This window comes from Macaca thibetana, chromosome 16 (assembly GCF_024542745.1).
Source record: "Macaca thibetana thibetana isolate TM-01 chromosome 16, ASM2454274v1, whole genome shotgun sequence".
Classification (NCBI taxonomy): Eukaryota; Metazoa; Chordata; class Mammalia; order Primates; family Cercopithecidae; genus Macaca; species Macaca thibetana.
The window spans coordinates 48,720,308-48,733,270 of record NC_065593.1 but is presented as its reverse complement, the minus strand read 5'-3'; the positions used below and the strand labels follow the sequence as shown (position 1 = coordinate 48,733,270).

The 12,963-nt window shown below is 42.9% G+C and overlaps 2 protein-coding genes across 5 annotated transcripts in view; both read left to right on the top strand.

The window, feature by feature from the left end:
- CACNB1 (calcium voltage-gated channel auxiliary subunit beta 1) overlaps positions 1-12,963 on the top strand; it is a 240,425-nt gene that overhangs the window by 95,111 nt on the left and 132,351 nt on the right. The window lies entirely within an intron of this gene.
- The window catches only part of FBXL20 (F-box and leucine rich repeat protein 20), a 160,043-nt gene that overhangs the window by 94,073 nt on the left and 53,007 nt on the right, over positions 1-12,963 (top strand). For all 4 annotated transcript variants that reach the window (XM_050762759.1, XM_050762761.1, XM_050762763.1 and 1 more), the window contains exon 3: positions 10,268-10,322. In XM_050762759.1, coding sequence (XP_050618716.1) covers positions 10,268-10,322 — 55 coding nt within the window. The remainder of the gene's footprint in view (positions 1-10,267; positions 10,323-12,963) is intronic.

Below are 12,963 nucleotides of genomic sequence, written 5' to 3'. Positions count from 1 at the left end.
TCAAAAATTAGCTAGCGTGGTGGCAGATGCCTGTAATTCCAGCTATTTGGGAGGCTGAGGCAAGAGAATCACGTGAATCAGGGAGGTGGAGGTTGCGGTGAGCTGAGATCCCGCCATTGCACCCCAGCCTGGGCAACAGAGCGAGACTGCATCTCAGAAAAAATACAAAAAAAAAAAAAAAAAAAAAAAAAGACCGGGCGTCGTGGCTCACGCTTGTAATCCCAATACTTTGAGAGGCCAAGGCAGGTGGATCACGAGGTCAGGAGTTTGCAACCATCCTGACCAACATGCCCGTCTCTACTAAAAATAATAAAATTAGCCAGGCATTGTGGCGTGTGCCTGTAATTGTAGCTACTCAGGAGGCTGAGAAAGGAGAATTGCTTGAATCTGGGAGAGGGACGTTGCAGTGAGCCGAGTCGCGCCACTGCAGTCCAGCCTGGGCAACAGGATGCGCCTCCATCTCCAAAAAAAAAAAAAAAAAAAAGGTGACTGTCTTCATTATCAATTACATAGAATAAATAGAATTTAGGCCAGGCGTGGTAGCTCATGCCTGTAATCCCAGCACTTTGGGAGGCCGAAGCGGGCAGATCACCAGGTCAGGAGATTGAGACCATCCTGGCTAACACGGTGAAACCCCGTCTCTACTAAAAAATACAAAAAAAAAATTAACCACGTGTGGTGGCGGGCGCCTGTAGTCACAGCAACTCAGGAGGCTGAGGCAGGAGAATGACGTGAACCCGGGAGGCAGAGCTTGCAGTGAGCCTAGCTCCTACCACTGCACTCCAGCCCTGGCAACAGAGTGAGACTCCGTCTCAAAAAAAAAAAAAAAAAACATACAATTTAAAGGGTGCTAAATAATAGCAAATACTTAGACATACTAGATGTGGAGTGGTAGAAGGGATTTAAGTGCTGAAGCTTATATCCATCTTATTAGGGAGCCAGATTAGAACTGGAAAGACCAAAAAGTAGTAAGAACTACTTTTTTTTTTTTTTTTTTTGAGATGGAGTCTAGGTCTGTTGCCCAGGCTGGAGTGCAGTGGCACAATCTCAGCTCACTGCAACCTCTGTCTCCTGGGTTCAAGCGATTCTCCTGCCTCAGCCTCCTGATAGCTGCGATTACAGGCGCCTGCCACCACACCCAGCTAATTTTCGTATGTTTCGTAGAGATGGGTTTCACTGTGTTGGCCAGGCTGATCTCAAACTCCTGACCTGATGATCTGCCTGCCTCGGTCTTCCAAAGTGCTGGGATTACAGGTGTAAGCCACCACACCCGGTCAGTTCTTACTACTTTAATAGAGGAACACAGTGATTATATTTGTCTTCTCCTTTTAATTTTTTAAATGTTCTAAAACATTCAAATCCAGGTGAAAAGTTAACTCAATGGCAGCTTAATACTTAGAACCCCTTCAGGACATGCTAAAAACAGAATTAGGATTGTTGAGATGTGTGTTTAATAGTATCTCCTAGGTCTGCCCACATCTGACTACCTACCTGATGTTTCACGTCTGTCCGTTGTGCTTTATTTCATAGAGAACAGGTTACTAAAGTCTAATTAGGATCATTGCTTGTAAAGCCTCTCACCTATGACTCTTGGCACCCCTATATAATATTTATAAAAATTGCTCAGGAGTTAGTGATGTTTTGGCAAACCTAAGAAACTTAGATTATGAAACTCCTCATAAAAGTACAGTTTAGTGAATGACAGGAAAAAGCAGCATTTCGTCAATGCAATGTTTTTGTTACATTAGATATATTTTTTGTTTTGGAAATTGAGTTACCTAGATTGGAAGTATATATGTTTATCTGGGAGTGGAGTTGGATAATCAATATTGAAGAAGATAGAAAATTTGTTAGGAGAAGCATCAGAGTGGTAGCAAGTTTGTCTCAAGGGAAGAAGAAAGGCATACCACCTTTCCTGGTTATTTGATACTCTCTCCCTTACCTGCCACTTAGAAACTGAAAAGGGAAAAAAAAAAAAAAAAAAAAAGAGCCTTAATAGAGAATCTAGGCAAGACTTGGAAACAAAGAGATGAAAAATAAGAAAAAATCAGAAATGGTTAAAAGGACAGTAAAGTGTAATGAAAGAAGGGAAAATAAATAATATGACAGGTAAGGAGAAGATAAAATATTGCAGCAGCTAAATTTAAAAGCCGAAGGTTTTGTTACTGAGCAAAAGAGGCTTAGTGCTTGATGCACTCAAAACTAGTACTGTGACACAGGGGGTTTTGTTTTTTGTTTGTTTTTTAGAAACGGGCTTACTCTGTCATCCAGGCTAGAGTGCAGTGGCATAATCAAAGCTCACTGCAACCTCATACTCCTGGGTTCAAATGATCCTCCCACCTTGGCCTCTGGAGTAGCTGGGGCTACATATACATGCACGCCACCATGCACAGCTAATTTTTTGTGTTTTGTTTTTTCTTTAATTTTTGAGAGGGAGTCTTGCTCTGTTGCACAGGCTGGAGTGCAGTGGCGTGATCTCAGTTCACTGCAACCTCTGCCCTCTGGGTTCAAGCAATTCTCCTGCCTCAGCCTCCCAAGTAACTAAGATTACAGGCATGTGCCACCACGCTTGGCTAATTTTTATATTTTAGTAGAGACTGGGTTTCACCATGTTGATTGGGCGCATCTTGAACTCCTGACCTCAAGTGATCCATCCACCTTGGCCTCCCAAAGTGATGGGATTACAGGCTTGAGCCACCACTCCCGGCCTAATTTTTGTGTTTTTTGTAGAGGCAGGATCTCACCATGTTGCCTAGGCTGGTCTCAACCTCCAGGGCTCAAGTAATCCTCCTTGCCTTAGCCTCCCAAAGTGCTGGGGGTTATAGACATGAGCCACTGTGCCTAGCCAACACTGAGTTTTTGAGTAAAGGAAATATTTTTATTGCAAGTCGACTAACATGTAGACAGGAGTCCAGCTCAAATCTGGTGCCCTGTGCTGGCTTTAATGCACTAATTTTATTAGAAAAGGTTTAGGGGATGAATTCTTAGATCAGCGGGTAACTGGCAGAAGGAAAGGGGAGGTCTGGAAAGTCTTCAGGCATGCATGGCTGTCTCTTCATGCTACCTCATGGATTGCATGTGCAAATTCAGGGGGAATTACTATGAAACGTAATGGAAATTCCAGCTGTGACATCAGCAAACTGGTTCTATGCAGACTTCAGTTGGGCACATTGGTTCCAGCTGATGTCATCCAGTTTTGTGATCTTACAAGCAGAAGGAGTTTCAGCAAATTGTTTCTTTTCTTTTCTTTTCTTTTCTTTTTATTTGGAGACAGGGTCTCATTCCATCACTGGAGTGCAGTGGGGCGATCTCAGCTCACTGCAACCTCTGTTTCCTTGATTCAAACAATCCTCCCAGCCTCAGCCTCCTGAGTAGCCGAGGCTGCAGGCACACGCCACCACACCCAGGTAGTTTGTATTTTCTGTAGAGACATGGTTTTGCCCTGTTGCCCAGGCTGATCTTGAACTCATGGGCTCAATCTCAATCTGTCTGCTCTCTTCAGCCTCTCAAAATGCTGGGATTACAGGTGTGAGGCACCGTGCCTGGCCTAAAGTTTGTTTGTTTGTTTGTTTGTTTGTTTGTTTGTTTGAGATGGAGTCTCGCTCTGTCACCCAGGCTGGAGTGCAGCGGCGTGATCTCGGCTCACTGCAACCTGCTACACCTCGAAGGTTCAAGTAATTCTCCTGTGCAAGTAGCTGGGATTACAGGCATCCACCACCACGCCTGGCTAATTTTTGTATTTTAGTAGAGACGGGATTTCGCCATATTGACCAGGCTGGTCTTGGACTCCTGACCTCAGGTGATCCACCTGCCTTGGCCTCCCAAAGTGCTAGGATTACAGGTGTGAGCCACCGCACCCACTCTGGTTTTTTTCCTTATCTGCTATCCCACAAACTAAAAATTTATATTACTCACTGATGTCTTTAATTCTTTGGGGCACTATTTCAGTCCCCCCTTTTCTATTTACATTCTTCATTCATGAGGGATTAGGGGTGACAACCACTATAGCTAATTCTTGCTGACTAGGGGCACATGTCTGAGTCTGAGGAATGATTTTTTTTTTATATTTAATTGTAAACATTCATGAATCCCAGGTTGTGGCCAGACAAGTGCGTTCAGGGATACAAGACAAGGTTGGGTGCCATTGCTCACCCTGTAATCATGGCACTTTTGGAGGCTGAGGTGGGAGGATTGTTTAAGGCCAAGAGTTCATGACCACCCTGGGCAACACAGCAAGACACCATCTACAAAAGACTTAAAAATTAGACATGTTTGGTGGCATACACTGGTAGTCCTAGCTCTTCAGGAGGCTGAGGCAAGAGTGCCACTGCACTCCAGCCTGGGTGACAGAGTGAGATCTTGTCTCTTAAAAAAATAAGACCGGGCTCAGTGGCTCACACCTGTAATCCTAGCTCTTCAGGAGGCTGAGGCAAGAGTGCCACTGCACTCCAGCCTGGGTGACAGAGTGAGATCTTGTCTCTTAAAAAAATAAGACCGGGCTCAGTGGCTCACACTTGTAATCCTAGCACTTTGGGAAGCAAGGCTGGTGAATCACCTGAAGTCAAGAGTTTGAGACCAGCCTGGCCAACATGGAAACCTCGTGTCTACTAAAAATTAGCTGGGCATGGTGGCGTGCGCCTGTAAATCCCAGCTACTCGGGAGACTGAGGCAGGAGAATCACATGAACCCAGGAGGCTGAGGTTACAGTGAGCTGAGATTGCGCCATTGCACTCCAGCCTGGGCAATAGAACAAAAACTCCATCTCTAAATTAATTAATTAATTAATTAAATTAATTTAATTAATTAATTTAATTAATTAAAATAAAAATAGCAGGTACAGACCTTGACAAGAAGAAAGAGAAATCTCTACATGTATAGAAGTATAAGTCCTAGTTTAAGTAGTCCTTCAAAAACAGATCTTATTCCTGATGGGATCTATGAAAACAAGCTTTTAAATATATATATCCAGGTTTGTTAGAGGACACTGTTAGAGGTAATTCAGAACTCAGTCTGAATTACAGACAATAACTCAAAAACAGTGGTCGGAGTTGGAATATGATACAAGGTATATTATAGTTTTCTTTTGAAGCATATTATTTTTCTCTTTAGTCCCCTATTTCTATCAAAGACAAATTGTAGTAATCAATTTGTGTGCAAAGTAACTTTTAGTCTTATTGTATGTGGCCTGATTATTTGCATAAAGTGCAACAAGAATAGTGATTGGCCATATAGACCCTTTTATTTACAAAATGGCTTTGCTGGAACTTTTTGATAAGGAATCCTAGACTTTTAAAAGCCTCAAGGCTATGCCTATAATACTTGTATGAATGGGTATATTCCTCTCTACCTTTTAAAAAAAAATTATTATATTAAATTTTTTTTAAATGTTTTATATCCCACCTTTCCAATAGAAACCTATCTTTTTTTTTCTTTTTTTTTTTTTTTAAGAAACAGAGTCTGTTGCCCAGGCTTTTTCTTTTTTTAAGAGACAGAGTCTGTTGCCCAGGCCAAAGCATAGTGGGGTGATCACAGTTCCCTGCAACCATTAACTCCTGAGCTCAAGTGATCCTCCTGTCTTAGTCCCCTGGATAGCTAGGACTACAGGCATGCACCACAATCCTCAGCTAAATTTTTTCATTTTTACAGAGTCGGGGTCTCACTGTGTTGCCCATACTGGCCTCAAACTCCTGGCCGTGGGCCAGGTGTGGTGACACACGCCTGTAATGCCCGCACTTTGGCGAGACCAGCCTGGGCAACATTGCAAAACCCTGTCTTTACAAAAAAGAAAAAAAAAAAAAAGATCAAACTTTTGACCTCAAGTGAGCCTCCTGCCTTGGCCTCCCAGAGTGCTAGGATTATATATAGGCATGAGCCACATGCCTGGCCTAGGCTTTCCCTAAACTTAGAATACAGTTGAAATCATTTATTATGTCCACAAAGCCTTTTAACTTTTTTTTTTTTTTTAATGGTGTCTTACTCTGTCACTCAGGTTGGAGTGCAGTGGAGCAGTCTCAGCCCACTGCAACTTCTGCCTTCCAGGTTCTAACGATTCTCCTGCCTCAGCCTCCCAAGTAGCTAGGATTACAGGCACACACCACCATGCCTGGCTAATTTTTGTATTATTAGTAGAGATGGAGTTTCACCATGTTGGCCAGGCTAGTCTTAAACTCCTGACCTCAGGTGATCCACCCACCTTGGCCTCCCAAAGTGCTGGGGATTACAAGTGTGAGCCACCGCGCCCAGTCTTTTTTTTTTTTTAATCATATTTTGACCCTTGACTAACAACTTTGCTCAATATCCTCATCTATAAGATGAGAATGCTAATAGTACCGATCTTATAGAATTGTTTTTTAGGGAGTCATTGGATTAGTATGTAAATTTACGCACTTAGAATGACGCCTGGTACATAATTAAGAACTCAGTATAGGGTTGTGCTGCTGCTGCAGTCCAACTTCACTGTCTCTTCTGATCTTCAAACAGGCCTTTGTCATACACCCACTATTTCGTCTACTGGAATGCTCTTCTCCCCAGATCTTGGCAATCTGTTTTCCTTTGATCATTTAGATTCTAAATCAAATGCCTACCCCTAGGGGAGGCTTTCCTTGACCACTCTTCTATTTCATTACTCAGCTTTGTTATAGTACTCATCGCTAATTGAAATTTTCACATATATTTTACTTATTTTATATCTACCTCCAGCCCCTATGCCATGAGCTACTTAACAGTAGGGACTTAAGTGCCTGTAGGTGGCAGGTGGTAAAAATGTTTTTCGAATGAAACTCAACAACCTCCAAATCAGAATGCTTTTCTTTCATTTCAGGCAAGCTGAAAAATTATAACCACAGTTTCAGAGATTGCTCATCATTTTAACTAGATGTTTCCCCCCTTTCTATCCAAGTATCTGGTTCTCCTTAGAGAAGGCAGATTCTCTAGACATTATTCACTATAATTGTTCTCTGGGCTTTTATTCAGGGGTTTTCCTGTCCCTTGCTGGTGTCTTGCTGAGATTGCAGGATATAGATCAGTTATATTTGCTTTCCATGTTGCTCCTTGCTTAACCCTCCCAGCTTATTTAACTTATTATCTGTTTTAAATAGTCCCTTACATGGGCCTCTATAGTTGGAGAGAAATCAAAATATCAGAAATCTGTTAGAGGAAGTAAATGTGTAAGAAAACATAAGGAAAGATTCTTGAAACCAGTTCAGTTGCTATTAATAGTTTTTCTGACATCATGCAAATATTTCAATCACCAAAAGCACTTTCTGCTTCAAAACTGAAAATATTTAAAAATAGTGTGATACTGGCATAAAGCAGACAAAGACCAATGGAATAGAATAGAGAGCTCAGAAATAAACCTTCATATATATGGTCAAATGATTTTTGACAAAGATGCCAGGACCATTCAGTGGGGAAAAGTATAGTCTTTTCAATAAATGGTCTTGCAAAGACCTGTATCTGAGAACTAAAATTATAAAATCTTTGGAAGAAAGCAGAACAACTTCATGACATTGAGTTTAGCAGTGATTTATTGGATTTGACACCAAAAGTTGAGGAAACGAAAGAAAAAATAGATAAAGTGGATAACATCAAAATTTAAAACTTTTGTTTTAAAGCTGGGTGTGTTGGTGAGGTGCCTGTAATCCCAGCTGCTCTGGAGGCTGAGGCAGGCAAATCGTGTGAACGCAGGAGGCTGAGGTTGCAGTGAGCCGAGATTGTGCCACTGCACTCCAGCCTGGGCGACAGAGCGAAACTCCATCTTAAAAAAAAGAAAAAAGAACTCACTCTGTCACCCAGGCTGGAGTGCAGTGCTATGATTGTAGCTTACTGCAGCCTCAAACTGAACACAATAGATCCTCCTACATCAGTTTCCCAAGTAGCTGGAACTACAGGCATATACCAGCATGCCTGGCTACTTTGTTTTTTGAGACAGAGTCTCACTCTTGTCTCCCAGGCTGGAGTACAAGGGCATGATCTCAGCTCACTGCAACCTCCATGTCCCAGGTTCAAGTGAATCTTCTGTCTCAGCCTCCCGAGTAGCTGGGATTACAGACGCTCCCACCACCACGCGTGGCTAATTTTGTATTTTTAGTAGAGACGGAGTTTCACCATGTTGGTCAGGCTGGTCTTGAACTCCTGACCTCAGATGACTCACCCACCTCAGCCTCCCAAAGTGCTGGGATTACAGCTGTGAGCCACTGTTCCCAGCTTAATTTTTAAAATTTTTGTAGAGACAGAGTCTCACTGTATTTTCCAGGCTGGTCTCAAACTCTTGGCCTCAAGTTATCCTCCTGCCCTTCCATCCCAAAATGGTGGAATTACAGGCTTTAGCCATCATGCCTAGCCAAAGCTATGTTTTTTATTTTCTTTTTTAAAACAGGGAGCCTCACTGTGTTGCCCAGGCTGGTCTTGAACTCCTGGCCTCTAGCAGTTTTCCAAAGAGGTGGGATTATAGGCATGAGCCACCTTGCCTGATCTCCCATTCACTTTTATTTCCAGGATTCCCTGGCCTATTTTCACAGGTAGCTTATGGTGTGGTTTATCAGGCTTTAAGCAAATTAACTTACTGGTCTACTTCGAAATAAGTATTTATTTACCTTCTATAAGACTGAGAAAAATTCTAGACAGTAAATATTTTCTAACATTGCTGTGTTAAAAGAGTTTTGTAATTTATTAAATTAGAATGAAATAATGTAGAGATCTTTTTTTAATTTATATTTTATTTTGTTTCTGGGTTTTTTTTTTTTCTAGACATTTAACATTTTTCATTGCTGCTTTTTAGGCTTTATTAAATTATCTTTTTTCCTTCATGACTGCAAAATACTTCATTAAGATCCCTCCCATCAGGGGCTGGGTGTGGTGGCTCTCGCCTGTAATCCCAGCACTTTGGGAGGCTGAGATAGGGCGGATCACCTGACATCAGGAGTTTGAGACCAGCCTGCCCAACATGGTGAAGCCCCATCTCTACTAAAAATACAAAAATTAGCCAGGCGTGGTGGCAGGCACCTGTAATCCCAGCTAGTTGGTAGGCTGAGGCACGACAATCACTTGAACCGAGATCATGCCACTGCACTCCAGCCTGGACAACCAGGTGAGACTCTGTCTCAAAAAAAAAAAAAAAGAAAAAGAACAACAACAACAACAAAAATTAGCTGAGCATGGTGGCATGCGCCTCTACTCCCAGCTATTTGGGAGGCGAGGTGGGAGAATCACCTGAGCCTGGGGGATTGAGGCTGGAGTGAATGATGACTGCACCACTGCATTCCAACCTGGGCGACAGGAGTGAGACCTTGTTTCAAATAAAAAATTCTGCCCATCCAAGCATGGTAGCTCATACATACAATCCTAGCACTTTGGTAGTCTGAGGCAGGAGGATTGCTTGAGCTCAGGAGTTCAAAACCAGTCTGCGCAACATAGGGAGACCCTCATCTCTACAAAAAAATTTTAAAAATTACCTGGACTTGGTGGCATGTGCCTCTTGTTCCAGCTACTTGGGAGGCTGAGGTGGGAGGATTGCTTGGGCCCAGGTCAAGGCTGCAGTGAGCTGTGATTGTGCCACTGCATTCCAGCCTGCGTGACAGAGTGAAACCCTGTCTCAAAACAAGACAAAACAAAAGAAAGATCCTTCCACTAGCTTCTTTCTTTTGATAATTTTAGGTGGGAAGTTTTTTTTTTTTTTTGTATTTTAAAAAAACCAGCTAGAAATTATTTATTATCCTTTGGTGTAGGTAATTGAACTTGGTCAGCATCTGTATGTACATTATCAAGTAAAACATTTTTTCCCGCTGTGTTTTATATGGGCAGTATTATCTTCACAGATTGCTCAAGCATTTTGTGTGTGTGTTCTAAAGAACTGCCTTTGTGTTTGTGTGTGTATATACATGTAGTCAGTTATTTCTATGCTAAAAACAAGAGCAACTACTTTATGATACTGGCCGGATGCAGTAGTTCATACTTGTAATCCTTGCAATTTGGGAGGCTGATTGCTTGAGCCCAAGAGTTCGAGACCAACCTGGGCAACATGGTGAAACCCCGTCTCTACAAAAAATTAAAAATTAGCCAGGTATGGTGGCAGGCGCCTGTTAGTCCTAGCTACTCAGGAGCCTGACGTGGGAAGATCACCTGACCCCAGGAAGTCGAGGCTGAAGTGAGCAGTGGTTATGCCACTGCTCTCCAGCCTGGCTGACAGAGTGAGACCCTGTCTCAAAATAAATAAAGGTCAACTACTTTATCATACAATAAAAGTTGTCTTTCTCTCTTTTCTTTTTAGGATATTTTCTTTTCTAGATGTTGTTACCCTGTGCCGCTGTGCTCAGGTCTCCAGGGTAAGTATGGTTGACGTAGTTACACGGGGACCCCTTCTTCGTACTGATAATAACAGTGTCTTTCATAGGCCACCTATTTAGGTGTTACTTGTATGTTTTCATGTTTTAAAGGATATTATTTCATCAATGACATACGCAAGCCCATGTAAATTTATGATGGGATTCTACTATATATACTGTCTCTGACTTTTTGTATCTCTTATTTGCATAATATAAACAGGAAACATTTTCGATGAAAAAGCAATAAACATGCATATTGAAAGTTTAGACTTGACTCAAAATTGTGATGAAATCTTGTTTTATTATGTTTCCCGAGTTCATTATTTATTTATTTATTTATTTTTTACACAAGGACAGTTTTTTTGTTTTTTTGTTTTGAGGTGGAGTCTCTCTCTGTCGCTTATCCTGGAGTGCAGTGGTGCAGTCTTGGCTCACTGCAAGCTCCACCTCCCAGGTTCACGCCATTCTCCTGCCTCAGCCTTCCATGCAGCTGGGACTACAGGCGCCCACCACCACACCCGGCTAATTTTTTGTATTTTTAGTAGAGACAGAGTTTCACCGTGTTAGCCAGGATGGTCTTGATCTCCTGACGTCGTGATCTGCCCACCTCAGCCTCCCAAAGTGCTGGGATTACAGGTGTGAGCCACAGCGCCTGGCCTACACAAGGACCATTTTAATCCTGCATTTTCCTGTAGTAACATCCACTGCTGGCTGTCTATGGATTGAAACTGCATTTGCTAAGAACTGTGAACATGAAGAAACTTTACATGAAGTCGCATGTTGATAGGCACACAGACATCTTCCAGCACCAACAGGATACATACGTAACACATACCAGATAGTCTCGATGGATAAATTTGCTTCACCAGTAATTCTGTTTAGTAAGATTCAGTTAATGCAGAATCGGAGCTTGGAGTGAGCCGAGATCGTGCCACTGCACTCCAGCCTGGGCAACAGAGCGAGACTCTGTCTCAAAAAAAATAATAAAATACAAAGTTTCAGAGAAATGATAGTATCTTTTCTAAGTCCCAAATCACTGTATCACAGTTTTAAGTCCTATCAGGTGATAGGATATATATAGCAAAGAAGTACTGAACTAAGGCCGGGCCTGGTGGCTCACACCTATAATCCCTTCACTTTGAGGGGCCAAGATGGGAGGATTGCTTGAGGCCAGGAGTTCAAGACTAGCCTGGGCAACATAGGGAGCCCTATCTCTACAGAAAATTTTAAAAATTAAGACTGGGTGCAGTGGCTCATGCCTGTAATACCAGCACTTTGGGAGGCCGAGGCGGGCGGATCATGAGGTTGGGAGATCAAGACCATCCTGCCTAACACAGTGAAACCCCATCTCTACTAAAAATACAAAAAATTAGCCAGGCTGGAGGCGTGTGCCTATAGTCCCAGCTACTTGGGAGGCTGAGACAGGAGAATGATGTGAACCCAGGAGGCGGAGCTTGCAGTGAGCCAAGATTGCACCACTGCACTCCAGCCTGGGCGACAGAGCGAGACTCCGTCTCAAAAAAAAAAAAAAAGCCAGGTGTGGTGATGCATGCCTGTAGTTGCAGCTACTTGGGAGGCTGAGGTGAGAGGATTGCTTGAGTTGGGGAGGTCAAGGCTGCAAGTGACCCATGATTGAGCCACTGCACTCCATCCCAGGTGACCGAGTGATAACCTGTCTCAAGAAATACATATATTTATCTCTATATATACTCTATATATAGAAAAAGAGAATAGAGCAGTATTCAGAGTACTGTCCCCTTTGATGTTTGGTTTTACCTTCATATTTTTCCAGATAGAAGGATATTTTTTTTAAGGATCATATTTTTAAGGATAGAAGAAAGACTTGCTTTTCATCAACTGAACTTTTGTCTCATTTTGGTATTAGAAACTAGAATTTTCCAGTTAGAAAACACCTTGCGGCATGATACTTATCACAACCTGCCCTTTCCTTAACTTCTCTAATTTCAGTGTGTGTGGGCAGGGGGAGGGAGGGTTAGTCTTGTTTTTGTTTTTTGCCAAGGTCTTGCTCTGTCACCCAGGCTGGAGTACAATGGTGAGATCATGGCTCACTGCAGCCCTTACCTCCCAGGCTCACGCGATCCTCCCACCTCAGCCTCCCGAGTAGCTGGGACTGCAGGTGTGTGCCACTACGCCTGACTAATTTTTTAAATCCCCCCCCCGCCGAGATGTTTCGCTCTGTTGCCCAGGCTGGAATACAGTAGCACAATCTTGGCTCAGTGCAACCTCCGCCTCCCGGGTTCAAGTGATTCTCCTGCCTCGGCCTCCTGAGTAGCTGAGATTATAGGCACATGCCACCACACCCGGCTAATTTTTGTACTTTTAGTAGAGATGGGGTTCCACCATGTTGGCCAGGCTGGTCTCAAACTCTTGACCTCAGGTGATCTGCCCACCTCAGCCTCCCAAAGTGCTGGGATTACAGACATGAGCCACCACGCCTGGCCGACATTTTAAATTTCTTTTATAGGGATCGGGTCTCGCTATATTGCCCAGGCTGGTCTGGAACTCCTGGGCTCAAGTGATCCTTCCACCTTGACCTCCCAATGTGATGGGATTATAAATTTGAGTCACCATGCCTGGCCTAAGATCTTTTGTAGCTGCTAGTTTCTAGTACCCACTCATT